Below are 22,661 nucleotides of genomic sequence, written 5' to 3'. Positions count from 1 at the left end.
CAGCACGAAAAAATTACCCAAGAAAGGCTAAAAGACCCCCAGAAGTGCATATATACAACCCTCCAAGCTTTGCTGGAACGATCTGCGGTCTGAGGAAAGGAAATGATGTCATCAGCTAGAGGACACGGACTAAGGGAAAATGGCTGCCCATGTAATGTAATGTAGTTGGGAGGCTTTGGGAAAATAGCCGCCGAGCCCATGTATTGGAAGGACCTTGCCACATCCAAGATCCGGAAGGGCCCGAAATTGCTGCAGGGAGGAGCGCAGAGCCCATAATGAAGCTGAATAGTGCGCCCACACTAAAAATGGCGGCCCCACGATTTTTCGCAGCGGGCCACACGCACATGTCTGGCACCCCCAAAAAGTACACAAAAAGGCACACGTCTGGGAGAGGGACCACAGCACGGCATAACCACAATAGTGCCCACAGGGACAGGGAGAGACCGGGAAGGACACTGACAGACATGAGGGGAATAATACAGACATCACAGGCAAACTGACATCCCCAACACAGAGGCCCCACAGACACTCCCCACATAGAGGGGTTACTCACCGAACAGCGGTAGCGTGGGTACCGCCGTGAGACGGGAAGCCTCCCACGGCAGTAGCGCCATCCTAGCGAAGTAGTCACATGCGCGGGCATTTGTCCCTGAGGACAGGGACAGGTCGTTTGCGAGGCCTGGGCGTACGCATAGCCTGCTAAACGCTCGATGGCAGGCTGGGATTCCATAAGGTTCTCTTTCCTGACACACCAGGACAACCAGTCCGATTCCCAGCTCCGCAAACGCTGTAGTCCTCTTACTAAGCGCAGGAACAAATAAAATTCTATCATGAGAAAGAGAAAAACACTTTTTCAGAAATAAAATGAATTAAGAAAAGTAGAGATGCTGAGACCGCAGCCCCAGCCAGGGAAAGCCTGTCTACCCCTTATCTAGGCAAAAGACAAACTGAGTTGGGAATGCTGCTAGCATGAGGGTATGGTCCAGAGTGACAGCCCCCTGTGGGTGTGTACATGCAAATGCTTTTATGTAGGATTTTAACAAAAATCTTTAGCCTAGTTTACCCCTATGGATAAGGACAATACCCATAAGTGAAGACTGTATGAGTGGGCAGCGACTGTCAGAGGACGTAAGAGAAAGTGGGCTTTCGAATCTATGTTCTGGTTCTTTTTTTCCTCTTTTCTTTCTTGAATCTATTTAGCTACTAAGCTAATTCTCTGCTATGGAGCATTTATGTGTATCCATGATCTGCGTTGGCTGGCCAGGGGGTTGTGAGAATGTTGAGATGCTATCTGCTTTTGAGTCTCCTGCGTGGGATTGTTGTATGCCTTGGAAGGGAAGTTTGTAGCCTCAATAAGATCATACTCTTCCACTTTATACCTTGTCAATTTTGAAGATGTCTTGGCGTAACATTTAGATATCTTTATCTTTGGTATTTAGCTGTATTCCACTTCCGTTGTGGGACTTTATTACTTACTTTTTACTATTGCAGTTTGCTTATGATTTGTGTGCTCCTTTGAAACATTTAATAAACGTACTGAAACAGAAAAGGGCTTGGTAGGGCATACAATATTTTAAATAAAGGGATTCGGCCAGTGCAGAAAAGAACAGCATAATTGTTCTTTCCAAGTACGATTGTATTCTGACACCCATATAAATAATTTTTTGACTCAATATGGCCAAAAGCAGCCAGATCCAGCAACCGTCATATAACATGTTTAGAAAGCTATCTGATTTGTAACAATTAAATTACATGCACAGAACTCACCAGATAGATCCTTAATAACAGGCATGGTCAGCTTGTTGGATGCTTTTTCCCCATCTGCCACTAATCCTAGAATGGGAAACACTTAATGTCATTCTCGGGTAATGTTAAAAAATAAAGTTAGGATTACTCTACTTGCAATGAAAAACAGTCTGGAATACTCGGCACCCAACCCATTACAGAAAAGCCTGCCTTGTTTTAAAAATGTAATGGCTACAAAACATTCTTTATCATAAAGTGTATGTCTGAGCAAAAAAATAAAAGATAAACATAATTAGTACTCCTATCCAATGCATGCACATTTCCCCATTTTTTGCCTCTTTAAAGATGCTACAAACGCAGAAAAATATTCAAAAATCCTGCAAACAATCCAGTAAGCTTCTAAATTTACCTGTGTACTCTTCCCCCTCTCCTGAGATGTTCCCTGCTAGACTGCAGAACAAGTCCACTTTAAAGTTATGGAGATGAGAAGAGGGCTAGGAGTTTTGTAGTCCATAAAGAAAAAACTCAGGCAGGGTTGAAACACTCCAGATTTCAGTACAGAACAGGCTCGATTTTTGATTAACAGGTATTTTCCTGTACTTGCAGCACTTTAAAGTCCAATACCAGGCTAAATTTGTCTTCATTTTTACCTTTCCCCTAGGTGTTTGAAAAAAATACAGCTCAGGATTCAATCCCACTGAATGGAGGCCTCTGAAAAAAGTCCATCAGGTGCAACCAACACAGGAAAAAAAACTGAACAAAAAAAAACACACGCACACACAAATAGAAAACCTCCATATGCACAATCCTATACCCAGTTGATCCAAAGGAAGGCAAAAAACCCCCAATAAAAGCATGATCCAATTTGCTCCAGGAGGGAGAAAAAATTCTTCCTGATCCCCCGAGAGGCAATAGGATATTCCCTGGATCAACTTTACCTATGAAATTATTAGTATCCACTTAGATTATGTGCATTTAGGAAAAATCCCAGCCCTTTTTTAAAACAATCGCTTGAGCTGGCAAGAACCAGCTCTTTAGGGAGTCTATTCCACATTTTCACAGCTCTTAAGCGTGGTTAGCAGTTTTTTTGTTCAAACAAGCAGGGCTTAACACAAAAACAATAAACTGACAGCTCAGAAGGAGCCGCTGTACCAACTATCTGATGTTAGTACAGCAATCTCCCCTGCTGTTCTATTGTGTTCTGACCCAAGCGCCGCCATTGCCCCCCCCCCCCCCCCCCGGATGGCCGGCTTCTGTTGGACTGACTGCAGTATGTACAGGTCGAATGTTGGCTGCTTTCTACTGAACCAGCCTTTGCTGTCTGACATTCAGCCCATGTGTGCTAGGCTTTACTGTGAAGAAGCCTTTCCCTATTTGGAGATTAAATCTGGTTTCCTCCAGACGTGAAGAGTGACCCCTTGTTTTTAATTTTGTTGGGACATAAACTTAACGGCAGGGGGTCTTCAAACTATGGCCCTCCAGTTGTTCAGGAACTACAATTCCCATCATGCCTATTCATGTCTGTGAATGTCCGAGTTTTACAATGCCTCACGGGATGTGTAGTTCCGTAACAGCTGGGAGGGCCGTAGTTTGAGGATCCCTGCTTTATGGTATTACCAGCCACCATTCCATTGCAATCTATAACCAGCAATGTTTTCCTTTAAATTTCTATTTAAAAAATGTGTTATTTTATTAATTGCCTAAAGGAGGCACAGATCACAAGGATTTCTAATACGTCAATACCCACACTTCCCAGCAGTGTCTATAATTGGCCTGTTCCTTTCTGCACCATCCTAATCATGGCACAACAAAGGTATGGGCCAGCGATAATCACTGTTATAAGTGAGGATATTTTCTTCTTTTTAAGGCATTTATTTTCTTGACATGTTTAAAATGACATTTACCCTTACGATCAGTCTTAAAGTCAACAAGAATAGGATTAACATTTCCTTCATTATTTCTTCCAAGTCCTTCTCCTTCCTTCCATCCCATCTTCCTCATGAGTAGGGCTCCTCTTCCACCAGTAACCGGTGCTGCCTTTAGAAACTGATCCTAGAAGGCAGACAGATGAGACAGAAAAGGGGCGAACCAAAATGTTACTATAACTTTAAAAATAAGGTGGTAAAATGTACAATTTCTTACTGTTTTCCAAGGCAGGCTTCCAAACCCCCTGATAAGTGACTACACAATTCATATTTACTAGATACCAGAAACATAACAGAGGACTACAGCTCTCCATGCAGAATATGCACAAAGCGAAGCCATGTTTTTTAATTGTCTTTTACAACGTCCTCTACTGATCAGTAATGGTTCTGACACCAGTCTGCCACACAAGAGGAAAGTTACATTTTAACATACTTCTGTGAATGACAGATAAATAAAAAGTGCATAGCATATCAAAGTTTTAGAAAAGGAAAAGGAAAAAGAAAAACTTGTTAAATTCTTACCTACCTAATGAATCTTTGGCTGCAGTGTTGTGATAGTAGAGCAGGCAGTGACCGTGGACACAAGGCAGCTACAAGGATCTGACCCTGCAACAAGTTTCCATATAGAGCGGTGAAAGTTCACAGGTGACTGTGAACCATCCCCTCTCTGGTAACCCCATGCTTACCCATGCAAAGAGCTGTCCTACCGTCATCCTGAAACCTGAACACTGGGCAAATTCTAGTCTGTCATCCTGGACTGAAGCAAGAAACATATTTTGGCACAGTAAAGAGAACCCCCCACCTCTTGTTAGTGAGATATCTAGCAGCCCTGTGTCACTTTAACAATGCACAATCAGGTTAATCTGCAACTGTGAAACAATAAGCGTAATTCAACCACCAAACAGTAAACAGAACATGGCTTGTATGGAGACTGGTCTCTGACCTGTCACACCCAGTCATGAGTCATGATGGGGCTGAACCAGATCACGTAGAAGACACTGTCCACGCTGGATCTCCTCGCTTTAAACACCCAGGGTTTTTTGTTTTGGTTTTACTTACTTACGTATGGGTTCCATTCGCCCCTCTCAATGCCGGGAACAGTTTCATAAAAGAAGGGCTGAGAGTGACACAGACCCCAGCCATTGTCACACCAGGGTCCGATCCCGCTTTAGAACCTGCTTTGTAATGATAGAATTTTCAGCATCAAGGTCTGTTTTACTGTGCCCACCAAAGCGGAGAACATATTGCAAAATACAAGTCAGAATACAATTGCACTGCTATGGGCAGAAGTAATTTGGGGTTGACGTGATAAGGGTCAGAACAGTGACTAATCATTTCATAAAGAGTGAAATGATCAGGCAGTTTTACACACTAAAAAGGGCAACTTATATTTGGTACAGTACTTACACAGTCAATACTCCAGAATCTGAAGACATAGGAAACCAAAACTATGAAAAAAAATAGAATGAAAATAAAAATACGCCTGAATTAAAAACAGTTCCGATTGATTACTAAGTCCGGCTATAGATAGAGCAAATTGTTTTCCTGCCACCGTGGGTTGGGGAAGGGAAGCCTTCCACACCGGGAGAACACAGTGATTATTGCTGGCAGCTATGACAGCCTCTAGCAATAATCACATGTAAAATCTGACAGGCTGGTTGTACTGATCAACTTGGGAACATTCAGCCTGCCCATACATGGTTCGAATCTTGGCCGGTTCAGCAGGAACTGTCTATGGCTGGGTTAAGGATTCTGAGATTTGGCTGTTTACACTTGCACTGCAGTAGGAGACAGATAAAGGGAGAATTTGTTTCATCTGATACATTAAAAACATGATCCCCATAAACAAATATTTAAAGACAGCAGCAACATCTGGTAGGCAGAGGGGAGAGCCAATGTGGTAGCAGCAGGAGGGGACAGGTACTCTTGCAACGTCAATGGCAGCGGCACGATACATCCAACCAAGTACAGATCATTCTTGACGTCCCTTGTGCTCAATCCTTCTGCAGTCTCAAGACGTCTCTGCTTCCTGGGTACTCATCTTCTTTCTTGGCTGATGACTTCTCCACTGCTCTACATACCATCCGTTGCTGCTCATACTAATAAGCTTATTCAATTAACAAGCAAAAGTGAGATAATGATAAACAAAATGCAGTAACAATGATGAAATCACCTTTAACTGGCTACAGTAAGAAATCTGATTGCTAGTGGTTACTGCTTTTTGCATATCACTACAGCCTCTTGCATGCCCTTGAATAAGAAAATCATAACAGGGCATAGCTATTGATATCACCTTTTCACAGGACTACACAAATAACCAAACTGGAAATGGCTCAACTATGGATTATCAACAACTGCTAAAGATGTAGATGGAAGTGGGCTTTTCATTTTCAGAAACAGGGAAAACCCTGGAATGCACCAAATCAAACTCCCCACTGACTTCCCATGACGACAATTTCTGACTCTTATCATGTGAACCACTTTGACAGTGAAAGGAACAGTGAAACAGACCAGTTTTGGGAAACACAAAAGTTCATTCAGCCAGAGGGAAAAGGTTAGGTTTTAAGGACCAATCTCACAAACCACCTCAAAATGAAATATGGGCTGGTGTCACATTACCAGTTCATTAGAATGAACATACATCTATAAACACACACATTAACTAGACACATACATTCTACTACACGGGAATGTGTGTCCACTTTAACCAAATGAAATACTACAAGTTTTAGTTTCAGTACAGTTTAGGTTTCAGTTTGTGGTAGTTTGTGAAGAGGATTTTCTCCAGTGCTATGCTTTATACATCTAATTATATACAGCGTAATAAAAACAAGCACTGACAATTAATATGCCATTTTCTAAAAACTTCAAGAGCATGTACATAGTCTAGGCATCACTGCTTGCCTACTGCATACCTTTTTAAGCCACGCTTGTGGGCCACTGTTACTAATTTCATCAGCAGACAGCACCTGGGCTCCGGTGCTTCCTGTAAACTGCCCAGGAAGGGAAGTAGACTGAGCCCACGCATCGATCTATGGCAAGGAAGAAGCATGATAAAAATCTTATACTGAAATAAAAACAGGACGAGGATTTTAAATTATGGAATTAAAACAATTCATTGTATTACCTATTATCAAATTCCCATTGCCACATATTGTGTGTCTGGAACTTCCATTAAGCTGAATACCATCAGTTTACATAAGGAGATCATGCACAAGTACCACTGAATCACAAAAGCAAGACTTTTTTTCCTGATTCAAGCCAGATCAGCTATTTTCACAGGGTGACTGACCCGCAGTTTAGTGTGCTGCTCAGGCTCTGTTGAAACAGGGTATGTGTAAATTCTGAAGCATCTGCCACAGAGTGCTGGCGCTGGATGGGGCTTGTCCCAGCTCCTGCTTTGGCTAGTACGAAATGAAAGGATCCCTGCGGATCCCTGCAGCCGCACATCCGCAAGGTCCCTAAGATCAATAGGAGAGTGGCAACCTCAGCCTGGACTCTGACCAGGCCACGCCCCCAGTGTGTTCCCCCACTCTTTTGTTTTTCCCAGAACGCCCTGTCTGACCAGGGACATCACTTTTTTAATTAAAGGGACTGCGGATTCTTTAAAATATATATTTATTAATTAGAGCACTATCACTACATACACTACCGTTCAAAAGTTTGGGGTCACCCAGACAATGTCATGTTTTCCATGAAAACGTACACTTTTATTCACCAAATGAGTTGCAAAATTAATAGAAAATATAGTCAAGACATTGACGGTGTTAGAAATAATGATTTTTATTTGAAATAATAATTCTATCCTTCAAACTTTGCTTTCATCAAAGAATTCTTCATTTGCAGCAATTACAGCCTAGCAGACCTTTGGCATTCTAACTGTCAATTTGTTGGGGTAATCTGAAGAAATTTCACCCCACGCTTCCTGAAGCACCTCCCACAAGTTGAATCGGCTTGATGGGCACTTCTTACGTACCATACAGTCAAGCTGCTCCCACAACAGCTCAATAGAGTTGAGATCTGGGGACTGTGCTGGCCACTCCATTACAGACAGAATTCCAGCTGACTGCTTCTTCCCTATATAGTTCTTGCATAGTTTGGAGGTGTGCTTTGGATCATTGTCCTGTTGGAGGAGGAAACTGGCTCCAATTAAGCGCTGTCCACATGGTATGGCATGGCGTTGCAAAATGGAGTGATAGCCTTCCCTTTTCAAAATCCCTTTTACCTTGTACAAATCTCCCACTTTACCAGTACCAAAGAAGCTCCAGACAATCACATTACCTCCACCATGCTTGACAGATAGCGTCAGGCACTCCTCCAGTATCCGTTTGCTTGTTATGGGTCTCACAAATGTTCTTCTGTGTGATCCAAACACCTCAAACTTAGATTTGTCTGTCCATAACACTTTTTTCCAATCTTCCTCTGTCCAATGTCTGTGTTCTTTTGCTCATCTTAATCTTTTCCTTTCATTGGCCAGTCTCAGATATGGCTTTGTCTTTGCCACTCTGCCTTGAAGGCCAGCATCCGGAGTCACCTCTTCACTGTGGATGTTGAGACTGGCGTTTTGCGGGTACCATTTAAATTAAGCTGCCAGTTGAGGACCTGTAAGGCGTCTATTTCTCAAACTAGAGACTCCAATGTACTTGTCCTCTTGCTTAGTTGTGGCTTCCCACTTTGCTTTCTATTCTGGTTAGAGCCCATTTGTGCTGTTCTCTGAAGGGAGTAGTACACACCGTTGTAGGAAATCTTCAGTGTCTTGGCAATTTTTCGCATGGAATAGCCTTCATTTCTCAAAGCAAGAATAGACTGTTGAGTTTTAGAAGAAAGTTCTCTTTTTCTGGCCATTTTGAGAGTATAACCAACACCACATAGCTGATGCTCCAGATACTCAACTAGCTAAAAGGAAGGCCAGTTTTATAGCTTCTCTAATCAGCACAACAGTTTTCAGCTGTGCTAACATAATTGCACAAGGGTTTTGTAATCCAATGTACCATTAAAACTACGGATAGACCGATTATCGGCAACACCGATATATCGGGGGCCGATATGCACTTTGCCAGATATATCGGAATTGGCCTTTGGATTTACCAATATTGCCGATATTTAGGGAAAGTGCTTGTACCGGGGTGATGCCTGCAGCTAGAGGCATCACCCTGGTACCAGTGTCCATAGCCAATGGTCGGCTGACTTGTAATGACAACCGATGTGGCTGAGAAGCCGCTCGGCTGTCATTACAAGGAGCGGGAGGGGATGTCCCTCCACCTCCCGCCACCTTGCGTAGCTCACCCGGGTCTCTCGTCCCACTGGGAGACCCGGGCATCCTACCTCCACTGCCACCGCTGCTGAAGAGAAGACCCGGTGTACTGCGTCTCCATTTAAAAAACCCGGAAGTGATGTCATGACATCACTTCCGGGTACTCGGCGCTGAATTAAAAAAAACTGACAGCATTCAAAGCAGCCAAACTTGGCGTTTTGAATGCTTTTCGGTGCAGAGAAGGGGTTTGAGGTCTTTTAGACCCCCAGATCCCTCCACAAGAGTACCTTTAGAAAAAAAAATTTTTTTTTTTTACATGTCCGAAAATATCGACAGATATCGGCCGATAAGGATATCCAATGACCAAAATATCGGTATCAGCATTAAAAAAAAAAAGACGATAGCGGTCGATCACTAATTAGAACACAGAAGTGATGGTTGCTGGAAATGGGCCTATGTACACCTATGTAGATATTCCATTTAAAATCAGCCGTTTCTGGCTAGAATAGTAATTTACCACATTAACAATGTCTAGACTGTACTTCTAATTAATTTAACGTTATCTTCATTGAAAAAAAAAAAAACAGTGCTTTTCTTTCAAAAATAAGGACATTTCTAAGTGACCCCAAACTTTTGAACGGTAGTGTAGAAGTTTTCAAATGTGTGTTATTGGTTAATCTGCATATCAGGCAAAAAGCGATCTCACATCTACACTAAAAAGCACAAAAAAAAAAAAAAGTCATTTTTTTTCCATCATGGAAAAAAATGGGCCCCTTTAAGGCCATTGGGAGGAAGCAACGTATGATGTCGCTCTGGTCCTACAAGGCCATAGAGTCAAGTTGGGGCCAGCTTGCCCACACATGACTTTCTGCCTAGAAGGGGAGAGGACCGGATCGTTTTCCCCGCTACCGACGGCTTTGGTAAGCGGGGAAAACGACCAGGAAGCGGCAGGAGGGGGGACCTCTCCCACCGCCCATAAAAGTGATCCAGCGGCGAATCTGCCGCTGGGACCATTTTTATTAGAAAAAGAGGAGCGCCCACCCAGTAAAAAGAAAAAAAAACAGGGTTAGGGCAGCTATCTGCTGCCATAACACCCGGTATTTATTGTCAAAGTAGCAACGTATAACTGCGACGGGCTGTCTGGAAGTGGTTAATGTCACTTTAAAGCTAGGTACACACGCAAAGTTTTTTTGTTCAACCCAGCGGGCTGAATGAACAAAAAACCCAAAAAAACTGAAATGTCACTGTATTAAGTGATGTTAGTGCGGTGATCTCCCCAGTTGAGCTATTGTGTCCTGACTGATTGGATGATGGTTTTCCAGCATGTTTGTTCGACAGAAGCCAGTCATTAAACCAGCTTCTGATGGACAGGCTGCTGTACACACTGGCTGAAAGTTGGCTGGCTTCTGTTGAACTGGCCAATATTCAACCCCTGTGTACCAGCCTTAAAGTAGTTGTATACCTCAGACATGAAATATAAACAATGCATATTCCTCTATAGTGTGTACTTGTCTCAATTAAGAGCACTAAGTAATTTCTGTATGCTGCTTTGCTCATGTGCTATCAGCAGGAACCACTTCTGACAAGTTTTACTGACACCAAAAAAAAAGGTGACAGGGGAAGGATCTCCAGCGGATTGACAGAATCCACTCTGTTCCAGTGAGCTGTGTGGAGGGGGCATATCTCTTCCCTCCAATCAGCTCTCAGAGCTCTTCTCACGGAGCTCTGCAGAGTGTACTTCAGCTCACCAACCCGTTTTTTTCAAAACGCTCAGACAAGCTTATAGGTTCAGCACTTTGAACCAATGAAGAGAAGACTGCAGATAACAGATACAACTTATGTAGGAGGATTTGTTTCATCTCTGTATCACGCCAGGATAGTTCCTCCACTAAGGGTTTACAGCCACTTTAACCTCTTTGTGTTGGCGCCTCCCAGCCTTTTAAGAGGTTTAGGATGCCGGGAGGTGGGGTTAAAGATCATGTGACTGCTGTGATTGGGGGTCACATGATTCAAAAGCTCTCAGTCAGGCCCCGGTTACTGTGCCCGGGAGCGCGCTCTCGGCACAGCGATACTGACCGCAAATATGCAGCCTCTCAGGACAGAGAAGCCGCATATTTGAGTGCGGCTGGTGCCAAGGGGTTAAAGCAGAGCTTCACAAAAAGTGGAAGCTCCGTCTATCTGTTTTTGACAGGTAACCAGCCCCACTTCTGGGAGATCTCACCACAAGCGAGATCACTATAGAGTTTGCCCTCCTCTTTCCCCCACCACTGGGCCATTTAGAAAGCGCAGCACACTTTGCTCATGCACAGTAGGGAGCCAGGTGTGAAGCAGCAAGGCTTCACTGCCAGTTTCCCTTAAAAGCAATGGCGGCGGCAGCAGCACCCTCAAGCGGATGTAGAAATCAGCTGGGGTGCTGACATCACGGGATCCCTGGGCAGTTAAGTGTCCTAATATTAAAAGTCAGCAGCTACAGTATTTGTAGCAGCTGACTATTTTTTCTGAACGAGGCTGGATCGCCTGTTTAAGCAACACATGCAGGATTTGTCCCTCCCCAGCCTGTGACTGAACAGTTAAAGGAGAAACAGCGCATCGATAAGCTCCCCTCTCTGCCACTCTTCACTATCTGCATGCTCCTTTTTTAGCAGAGAGCACAACTGACTCGCTCCCTGTGCTGCTTCACCCTCTGACAGTTTGAGCTCTGTAGTACAGTAGAGGCTGATATCAAGTCAAATATAGGTACCCACACAACCTGAAATTTAAAAAAAATATATTTATTGATGTATTAAGGAATACAAAACTACTTAATTTGAGGTTTTTTATTTTTATAAATTAGTGGAGTTTATCTTTAAATTCAGTGCTGTCATCTTACTTCTCCCAGGGCCTCCATGGTGAGATACCTCCAGCAGACTTCACATCTGCTGCAGCTACTACATCACACTCCCTAGTGGATTCCAAATAATGAACACTCATTTGACTGGGGAAACAGCAAAAGACTGATACCTCTGTCACTGCTTTGCAATGATGGCTGGAGGCAAACACAAGCGGGGCAAAATATTACAACCGGAGTCTAAACGGTTACAGGAAACCATTATGAAGTCATCCACAACTTTACATGCACAACTGAATAATCAGGTTTTAAAATAAAGCACAAAGCTTAGTATAACTAACCTGCTCCTGTGCACGGTTAAGCATAAGTAGTGCTTCAAGGTCAAATGGATTCCCCGTGAGTCGAGTTTGGGCCATGGCACGCTCGTTCATTGCCGCAGTAATGTCCACTGGCTAAAATAAAAACAAAGGTGGGGGAAATACATTGAATTTTATTCTGCAAAAGTCATTTAAATATATATAATACGTGAGTGCTAGTGATATTAGCTGCAATTCAATTACAAGTTAAAAAAAAAAAAGATTTTATAAATCAAACAATGGTGCTACTTTATGAAAACAGGATTGTTGCTTAACCCCTCCAGTCTGCAATCTTTAAATTAATGTCTCCAGAAATGACTGGCCGGACACATTATTAAATGTTCTCCCCTATGAGAGCTAGTAGCTGACAGTTTGCATGGCTTCAGGCTTTCAATGCCTACCGCCAGTGGCCCAACTGATGATTAAAAACCAGAATGGCTCCCAATCATGTGCTCGCTATATCCGCTATGATCTATGATAAAAATGAAAGCCTTAAGCCTGCAGATGAACACTGCCTCCTTAGGGCGCAGTATTCACCCGCAGTGCAATGTAATTAATAGTGCAACTAACAGATAGTGTCACTATAAAAATAACAAACAGGACATTTTTTTCCCCAATTTTGTGGCTTTGTCATCCAATAATAAAAAAAAAAAGCAAAAGCAGGGTTTTTATTTTCAATAATAATCATATGGTTATTGCCAAGTTACCCAACACATGTTGACATTGCAAAACTTAGCATAAACATCTAGGCATCTGGTCATGAATGGGTTGAAACAACTACATAAATATTCAATTTTTTCTAGTGAATAAAAGTGAACTATAAAAGGTTTAGGCAGCTAGAATGTGCATTCCCATGCATTGGAGGCAACAGGTAGTTCCATCTATGTAGGAATGGTTTGGAAGGCTGGAAATAGAGGAGTTGAGCTACACCTCTCGGGATTGACTTACAGATGTTATTAAAATATGGACTTGCTTCATTCACTTTAAGTTGACCTCACTCTATGCTAATTTACTGGCATTTTAATACTAGGCGTTGTTTATGTCTTTTCCACTCAGTCATGGTTTTATACCTTCTTCAGCTCCCCACCCTTATTATAGGCTTACCTATAGGTACAACTTACAGAGGGGGGTTTACAACCTCTTTAATGCTCTCCTTGCCCAGCCTGTCAGTTAAGGTGAATGGCCATGTCTTGGAAGGTTTACAGTGTTGCCATACTCTTTCCATTTTCGGATGATGGAATGAACAGTACTCCATGAGATGTTCAGAGCTTGGGATATTTTTTATAACCTCTCTCTGCTTTAAACTTCTCCACAACTTTATCCCAGACCTGTCTGGTATGTTCCTTGGCCTTCATGATGCTGTTTGTTCACTAAGGTTCTCCAACAAACCTCTGAGGGCTTCACATAACAGCTGTATTTATACTGAGATTAAATTACACACAGATGGACTATTTACTAAATTAGGTGACTTCTGAATGCAATTGGTTCCTCTAGATTTTATTTAGAGGTATCAGAGTAAAGGGAGCTGAATACAAATGCACGTCACACTATTCAGATATTTGTAAAATATTTGGAAAACCATTTATCATTTTCCTTCCACTTCACAATTAGATGCCACTTTGTTTTGATCAGATAAAATCACAATAAAATACATTTATGATGTTTACTATAAAGCTGCTCAAATAACTCAGCTTTCCTACACAACGGCTAGGGGATCTACACCCCTCTAGGTCTCTATTGAAGCTCTCGTGCCACCCTTTTGCCATTGGTACTCTAATGTGACTTCCTAGCCGTCTTCGCCCCCCCCCCCCCTATTTTGTGTCCTAGCCATCTTCTCCCCCCTATTTTGTGTCCTAGCCCATCTCATTTACTAGCGGTTTGGGATGGAGTAAAACATTGAAAACCTGTCAACTCCACATACCCCGCTGGCCCCCTTGTTCTGCAACCCTGGGTTTTCCCCCAGACTGACTCGGATTCCATTCCTATGGTGGCTTAACAATGGGCTTTTAAGGATAGGTGACTACTTCAATGGGCATCAACCATACTCCTTGAAATCTTTTAGGGATACATTTAAAATGCCCTCTAATGAAATGTTTCAGTACAATTAGCTTATCGCTTTTGTAAGATCTAAACTTCATTTGCTAGAGGGACCCCTTACACTTACAAATTTTGGATTATCTTGTCAAACGAAAGGCCTCCTATGGGGGCGGGTATCTACGGTATACGCCACTCTTACTGACCTGACTAAGCTCCCTTATATGTTCTGATAGAACATATAGTTCTTTGCTGATGATACTCATAGGAATAAACACGGGTAATTCCCCTTACTAGTCTTTTTCCTTCTCCTCCCCTCCCAATTCCCCAACCCCCCACCTTTTTCTTTCCTCTTTCTCTCTCCTGTTCCCTGCCCCCTATCTTTTTTCCATTACCAGTATCACATATCAATATGGCTAGATGGGATATCACGTAGTCAGTTCCTAGTGGATTGGACATGTATTCCTTGACCCTATTGGTAATATTTTCTATCTTACTATACAGTTTTATCACCACTGGTATTCCTACCTAGATTATTTAATGCGGAGATCTCCCGGTTTAACATTAGGAGGTCTTTGGTCTACAAATATTTTGAGGGAAAAACATGCCTGTATTTGTGTTCAGTTTAACATCTGTTTGCTCCATTGTTCAAAGATTGTGCCTTATTTGACATTGTCTTATAACTTAGATAAAAATATTGAAATCTAAAATACATTTACGTTTTTAGTTGTAACATGACAAAATATGCAAAATTTTAAGGGGTATGAAAACTTTCAAGGCACTGTAATTCAGCCTAACAGCACTCAAACGAAAAATAGTATAGTGTTGTGTGGGGCTGTGTGCTACGTGGCATCCAGCTTTGCAAAAGAATAGGCCAACATGGAGGTGTTGTTATGAGGTAGTAGTCTGTACAATTAAAGAATTATATATAGCAGAATCAACTATTTGGCGGAAAAAAGTTGTATGTCAGGGCAAAAAAAAAAAAAAAAAGTAGTACAATTCTGTAATACATGCACATTTCCCCCATGTTTATTAAACCTTTTAACTGCCAGACCATTTTTTTCAAATATTTTCACACACACAAATGAATTTTTGGCCTTAAGAATACTTCTCCCAAAACAATTTTTGGCCTTAAGAATACTTCTCCCAAAACATTTTTTTTTTGAAAGCAATAAATCTGTAGAACAAAAAGATGGTATTTTCAGGTTTCTATGCTACACGATATTTGCTCAATGGTTTATAAAGCCAGTATGTTCAGTAAAAAAAATACATTAAACTTCGTTTTAGTGTACACAAACACTATACACACGCACACACACACTATATCATTTTAGTGTACACAAACACTATATATACACACACACACACACACACACACACAATATATAATCCCTATTTTTTTTTTGTTAGCTATAGAAGATGAGATTCTGGTGTGTGAATAGATCGCAAATAAGTCAGGACTTAAAATAGCATGCACCTGCGAAACAGCAACCATGATATTAAAGAATTTACATAAGGGACATTAAAAAACCTTTACAGCTCATGAAATGAGTGTAGCAATGCCCAATATGTGTTGCACAACTGATGTTTATGTACATGCATGTTGGTTGGGTGTGCTTATTTTACATATGTGCTTACACGCAGGAAATTCCTTTACTCTTTGGGTTTTTTTTGTAATTCGTTTTAATAGGTTTTATTATTTTAATTTGTACATGCTTGTATACCTACCATAAAGGGGGCTTACAAGTCTTCTATATGATAGCATTATAAAGGTGTATTTTCAAGACACTGGGAGTTAGACCCCCAAATGTCTCCCCTGCAATTAATCTTAATACATAAAGTAAAGGTGAACACTGGAACACAAATACGTGCTCACTGAAAACACAAATTTCCTTTAATCTTGAAGCCCTAAAAGCAACTTCTTTTAGATGACTAGATGGAAACACCTTAGCAAGGAACCACTGAGAAGGAGGATATTACCAATTTTAAAGAGAAATTCTCTCCGCCAATGTAGCGAGATCCACCTGTACATTGTAAAGCTCTTCGCAAAACTGTTGGCGCTACATAAATCCTGTATAATAATCCAGGAACTAGAGGTATTGGGAATTAGTGGAAAGCAAATGGAGAAGTTGATCCAGGCCGATAAGTGTTCAAACTGCTATAAACTGCAGATGTAGAGGAAAGGTGACCGCCAAAGAACCTTGGGGAACAGGGGGTTGGCAACCTGCCCAACGTAGGTTGGTAATAAATTGTCCAAAACTAAGGTCAAGGGCTAAGGCAGGGAAGTCTTAGTTGGTAGGATAGTTGGAAGGATAGTTGCTTTTACTTGAGGGGCAAACTGGAAATCTGCAACTGCGGAAAACATAGTGAAGAGTACTACAATGCCTGAGACAGGGTCTTAAAGGCTGATACCAGGGAGGACAGGTCCTGGTACAATGGAGTAGTAGGCACTCTAGGTATGGGAAATAGCCTATGGGTATATTAACCAGGGACTTAGGCTGGCCATACACTATACAATTTTCTTGTTCAACTTTCCTTTAGATTGACCAAAACCATGTAATATAGGGTCAAACCTAAACACTTTCAATTTGTATTCAATCAGGCATGCCCTTGCACTACATAGTTTAAGGTAAATCTAAAGGAAATTGAATAAGAAAATTGTATAGTGTATGGCCAGCCTTAAGCACAATGACTGCACCCTGGTTGTTTGGACAACCAAAATGAAAGTGAAAGGAATCAAAGGAAGAGCAAGCAAGTAGCACATAAAGAGGCTAGGAAAATTCTATAACGTATTATCGGACTGAATCCAAATGTTACCGTGAAAGAAGGTGTTAAGAATGTACCTTGACACAGAGGTAAAAATCATGGGAACAAAACCTTGCAAGGAGCTAGGCTCTGCTAAAAAGGAATATCAAGAATAGTAGCAGTCAAACAGATTCAAGACCAGTATAGAAAGCCGTTGGCCAAAGTCTACAAAATGTTTCCTGGCCACTTCCCTCCTATCCACCCCTCTGCCAGCAGAATATGGTTGCCTCCCCCCCCCATTTATTTAATATTTGGTAAAAAAAATAAGAAATGCAGCCCCCCCCCCCCCATATTTGCCGATGGTGCATGAGAGGGAGGTAGAGGGGAGATCCATTTCAGAGGTAATTGTAATCTTGGATAATGGGGTCTAAAACCCCTCCTACCAGAAGTCATCCCCAATGTATTCATTAACGGCATTACCAAAGAGATGGCATTTTTCTCATGCCAGATTAGTTTCCCAGGCTTTGACCCATAAAATTCTGCATATTTACAGAAAGTAAAGACATTCTGGAAATATGATGGATAACATTCTTGGAGGCGTCTACACAAAAGAGACCGAAGACAAGAGTTGCATTTTTTGGAGAAAAAAATAATCTATAGTAGAAGGTGGTTCAGTATAATTAATCCAGCTCATTTTAGTTTTGTTAATAGAAAAGGAGGTTAATAGAAAAGGAGGTACTTTGAAAAGTCTCCAAGTGCTTTTAAAGTTATCGTACTTTCAAGGGTAGAGGGGGTACTTTCAATAGAAATGGTAGATTGATTCAGTGCAAGAATGACAGGGGGCCACAGTAGGGACAGCCTATCTTTGGTTAAGTTTCAGCTCCACAGGATACAAGGCTTTGAAGTTGTCAGGAGGGGGGAAAATAACCTATGTTTGGCCAATCAAAATATAAGGCACAACTTGCATAGTCAAGAATAGAAAATCTCTAACAAAAGCCCTCTTTTTGTGCATTTTTGAGTATGTTGGTGCTGAGCAGCATTAGAAGCATCTATGCAGAGTAGTAAGTACTGCCTTAATTAAGACCACAGTAGATAGCCAATGGAGAGACTAGGTGAAAAGTTCCAGAATGGTGGTGGTGAAAAAGATTGAAGCATCTCTACCCGAATTTTCTAATCCTGTTCAGTATCTACCCCAGCACACGACACTGGAAATTCCAGTTTTATCCCATGAGAATAGTAAGGGGGTAAAGGGGAAGAGGAGCGGTTGCATCTTGTAGTCCCCCCAGATTCCAGAAGTGGCAAAACTTCTGGAAACGAGCATAGTAGAAAAATTCTGCCCAAAAAAAACAGGTCACATTGGTGCATGTTTGTAAAGGAGCTTGAATCACGGTGCTTTAGTGGTGTCAGTGGTAGACTTTGCACCAGCCCTGAGGAAACTTAGTTCCTCTCAAAAAGTAAAGGCTCCCTCAGACTTGCCATTGTTTGTGCCCAATTTTTGCTCTCCCAAGTACCTCCAATGTTTCACTGCCAGATGAGGGTCTTCCCACATGGAGTACTCAAAGATAGGACACAGATCAGGAGAGTGCACTGAGTTACAACAGCTGTGTCTTGGCAGAATATGGCAGCCAAAAATGAACAATTCAGAGTCTTAAAAGCATTATATCAGTAGTCCGAGAGGAACTTCTGGAAGGGGGTAGAAACAGGCTGCATAATTTGTATAGGTAAACGTTATGGCATTTCCTAGGTGGCCGAAAGTGACAAAATGAAACCTTGTGTACATGGCACTGTGGTATGTCTTGAAAGAGGAGGATGTCATGTACACTGCTGAGCTATCAAGGTATGTACCAGGAAACAGAATGTCTAAGGGTACAGGGAGAGACAGACTGCTCTTGTCCACATCACTGGCCCCATTGAGGGTCCAAACTTCTTCCATCAAAAAGGGTGCCTAACCTTAGAGGGGTTTTCAGTCTCTAGGTGCCATAGAAATGGTCCACAACGCTGGACCTTTATAGCACCCTGTGACTCACTTATTGCACCTTGTACTAAGGTGAGTGCCAAATGCAGGACCTAGTGTCCAAAGTAAACATTACAACCCAGCCCCCCTACCGCAAGGTCCAGCTTCGGTTCACAAAGTGTAAAGCAAAGTTATCAATCCAGAAACTGCCAACGAGCCCTGAAGGCATTAAGCAGTTAGGTGTTGACAGAGGTGTCAGCCGAAAGAGGTTAAGAGTTCTTCTGAAAGTAGTGAAAAATATCTTCTCCAAGGACAGGTGGTATCCCATGACCTAAGGACACTAGCAAAAAGTTGAGTTTCCCAGTGTACACATGGTTACATGGATTCACTATGGGGCAGACCCAGTCACCTGAAGGTGGCAGCATATAACCCATGGCCCCATGGTCTATGAATCATTTTCTGTATCCAATACTGTAAAATAAAGATAGTAAGGCAACTATTATTCGAATGCAGCCTCTTTTGATGTACATGAAGTACAAATGATGTCCCTTTTTCACAATTACACATACAAAGGAAAACTATTTTTCTAGTAACCCTATGTAGAGCATACTTCTGGTTTAATGCATTAAGACATGATACTGCTTAAGTAATAAAAAATATTAACAAAACACTCTGAAACAGACTGGAAATCAAACCTCTTTATTGAACCAATGACTCCAAAGTAACAAAGAAAAAAGTTGAACTATTTTATTTATTTTAGGTACTTATTTAGCGCCGTTAATTTACGCAGCGCTTTACATATACATTGTACATTCACATCAGTCCCTGCCCTGAAGGAGCTTACAATCTAAGGTCCCTAACTCACATTCATACATACACATACTAGGGCCAATTTATTTATTTTTTTCAGAGAGGAACCAATTAAATTAGCAGCATGTCTTTGGGGTGTGGGAAGAAACCGGAGTACCTGGAGGAAACCCACGCAAGCACAGGGAGAACATGCAAACTCCAGGCAGGTAGCGTTGTGGTCTGGATTCGAACCAGCGACCCTTTAGCTGCTAGGCAAAAGACTAATGATGAAACATTAATAGAAACTTTGTAAACCAGTTCTCAGTACCTATTCCTTCGAGTACAAGAATGCTCATAACAGAAGTGGTTGTGATCACTTAAACCTTTTACATACAATCTTCAACATGTTTTAAAATCTCATCTTCATGTAATGATAATCCAGAAAACAGCCAAGTATATTTGGATCCTGGAGAAGAGTGGGATAAAACTGTGCAAGGCAACACCAGTGTACATCTTCAGCATGTCTTGGTAGCAAGATGAATTCATTCCTGTGTGCATGCAAGGGAGTTACGTCATCCTGGGCCCACCTATTAGAAAAGCCGGACCCACAATAGGACCACAAGATACCAGCAGCGAGAGTGCTCGAGGACAGCACATCAATGGAGGGGAAGGACGTACAGTATAGCAGACTTTAGTTCTTGTACAGTGCATTTTTTAAAGTGAACCCACATATGCCCGCAAGCAAGTATAATATACTGTGCATGCTAGCACGGTTAAGATTCAAAACTTTAGATGATAAAATGAAGTACAAGTGTGAAAATAAATCTGCAAGTAGACAAAATGAAATAGCTCTCAAGAACGTGATAAGGATTTTAAAAAATGTTTCAAATCCACTGGTGCAAAAGCTAAAAAAATGCATATATAATGTTTTTCCTTAACACCAGAACTAATAGCTTTCAGCCACAAGTAAAAAAATTTGGTGTGAAGGCTGTGAGAAAATCGTTTTGGTGAATTTCCATCATAATGCCACATTTTGGTTATTTAAAAACTGCATTATGGCTTGACATTAAGTCTTATGACAGAACCCCTTATTTTGTTTCAAGAAAATCAACCATGATACATGCTTACATTATAATATTGCAATGTGCTTTAAAGTGGTAGTATCACGATTTTTTTAACTTTTAACTACAGGTAAGCCTATGATAAGGCTTACCTGTAGGTACAATTAATATCTCCTAAACCAGCACGGTTTAGGAGATATTTGCAGTGCATGCAGTCGCTCGCACGAGCGGCGCATGCGCTCTGAAGGTCCGGCGGACCTTCAGCTTCCCTTGCCGGCAGCTTGCCGGAAAATTGCTCCCGTGCGCATGCGCGGGAGTGACGTCATCGCGGCTCCAGCCAATCACAGCGCCGGAGCCGCCGAACCCGGAAGAGACGCGTGGGATCATGTCAGCGCCCGCAGCGGTGTCCGGGGGTCCGTGACGGGGCTTTGTTCTAAGGTAAGTAATTCATAATGAGCTAGTATGCGATGCATACTAGCTCATTATGCCTTTGTCTTGCAGGGTTTGTTTTTTTTTTCCTGGGTTTACAACCGCTTTAAAGGCTGTGGTGTGTGGCTACTCGAGTATAGCCAATAAAGGTTTTTTTACTTCAGTTTAACATTATATGCGTCTTGATCTTTATTTCAGCTCAAACAGACATGGTCAATAATCTTGCGCATCCCTTCAAATACAAATCTTCACATCCTTCCATGTAATTGTGTCTTGAAATCCCAATCTGATTATCTGTATTCTGAAAAAACTTTAAGAAAGCCGCCAAGGAAATCCTAGACGATCTTCAGGAATTTTCCTCAAATTGACAGTCATTTTCAAACAAGAAGGTAAAATGAAGAGGGATTAAAATCAAGGAAGCAGTTCCCAACATGCAAAATCCCCCTCCCCCCTTTTTTTGGAAAACTAATCTGAACACGGACAATGTAAGTATACACACAAAAAAAACTGAAGGAGGAAAATAGTTTGACATGGGTTTTAGGATTGAGGCTGACAAATAAGGTGACAGTCCTTCCAAAAAACATACACGTCCACTGGTAAACCGTTTTAGTAGTAATTTTTCATGTCCAGTAGTTAACTTGCTTTTGGGACTATGCATGCAATATGACTAGGGACTAACGTCCGACTCACGTAGGCTGTTTTACAGCATTGTACAGGTTTACTTAAGAAATACTATTTTGGAGGTCATCCTCAGTGCCCACCATCCCTTTCCTGAGCCTGCAATATGCTTTTAATTTTGTTACAGAGTAACATTTATGCCATGATACAGTGAAAAGGCAAAATAATTAGGAGAAACTTTTTATTATACCTATAATACTTTCAAATCAAAATTTACAGAGACTGTATTGCGAAGAAAATAATTTGCGGAGATCTGTTGTTAATGTAAAGTAATACCATTTTGAAAATAAAACAAGCCAAAACTTAAGTTCTGGAGAATAGGGAAGGGCTAAAACCCTTGCCAGGTTATCATTTTGCTGTCTGGGTACATATGGAGAAGCTTCCCTTTTACTTACAGATCCTGAGAAACGGGAAACTGATAGGAATCTCACAAAAGGAATGGATGTTATCGAAAGATTTCCCCTAAACTCCTGTTTTAGGAACAGTTTGAAAATTTTGGATCCCCTCTTACTTTCTATCTCAATGACAATGGTCATCATTCCAAACAGAGCAATAAACCTCCCCAATGGGCAGTGAGACAGCAATAAAAAAAAACTTGCCAGAAGGTCTAACCCTCCCCCACTCTATCCAAAACTAAAAAAGGTTTTATCTAGAGATGCACTTTAAGTCTGTTTATGTAAAAGGTACATTAAAATTCTCTAAAGACTATGGGAAATCGTACCCTGCTTACCTTAAGAACATAAAAGTCCAATATCTTGTTACCAGCAGCACATGTCCTCCCTTCCCTGCTTCCCCTCACTCCTGATACGAACAAGGCTGAAGACAAACAATCAGATCAGAACCAGACCTCAAAACCACACCTC

The 22,661-nt window shown here is 41.6% G+C and overlaps 1 protein-coding gene across 1 annotated transcript in view; it reads right to left on the bottom strand.

Annotated features, from left to right (window-relative positions):
- The window catches only part of SON (SON DNA and RNA binding protein), a 301,593-nt gene that overhangs the window by 42,693 nt on the left and 236,239 nt on the right, over nucleotides 1–22,661 (bottom strand). The window contains exons 10-13 of the mRNA XM_082247959.1: nucleotides 12,094–12,204; nucleotides 6,587–6,703; nucleotides 3,651–3,798; nucleotides 1,768–1,833 (exon numbers count right to left, since the gene is read on the bottom strand). Coding sequence (XP_082104085.1) covers nucleotides 1,768–1,833; nucleotides 3,651–3,798; nucleotides 6,587–6,703; nucleotides 12,094–12,204 — 442 coding nt within the window. The remainder of the gene's footprint in view (nucleotides 1–1,767; nucleotides 1,834–3,650; nucleotides 3,799–6,586; nucleotides 6,704–12,093; nucleotides 12,205–22,661) is intronic.

This window comes from Pelophylax lessonae (genome assembly GCF_965119305.1).
Source record: "Pelophylax lessonae genome assembly, chromosome: 2".
Taxonomy (NCBI): Eukaryota; Metazoa; Chordata; class Amphibia; order Anura; family Ranidae; genus Pelophylax; species Pelophylax lessonae.
Note: the sequence above shows the minus strand (reverse complement) of the source record. Positions and strands in the feature narration are given on the sequence as shown.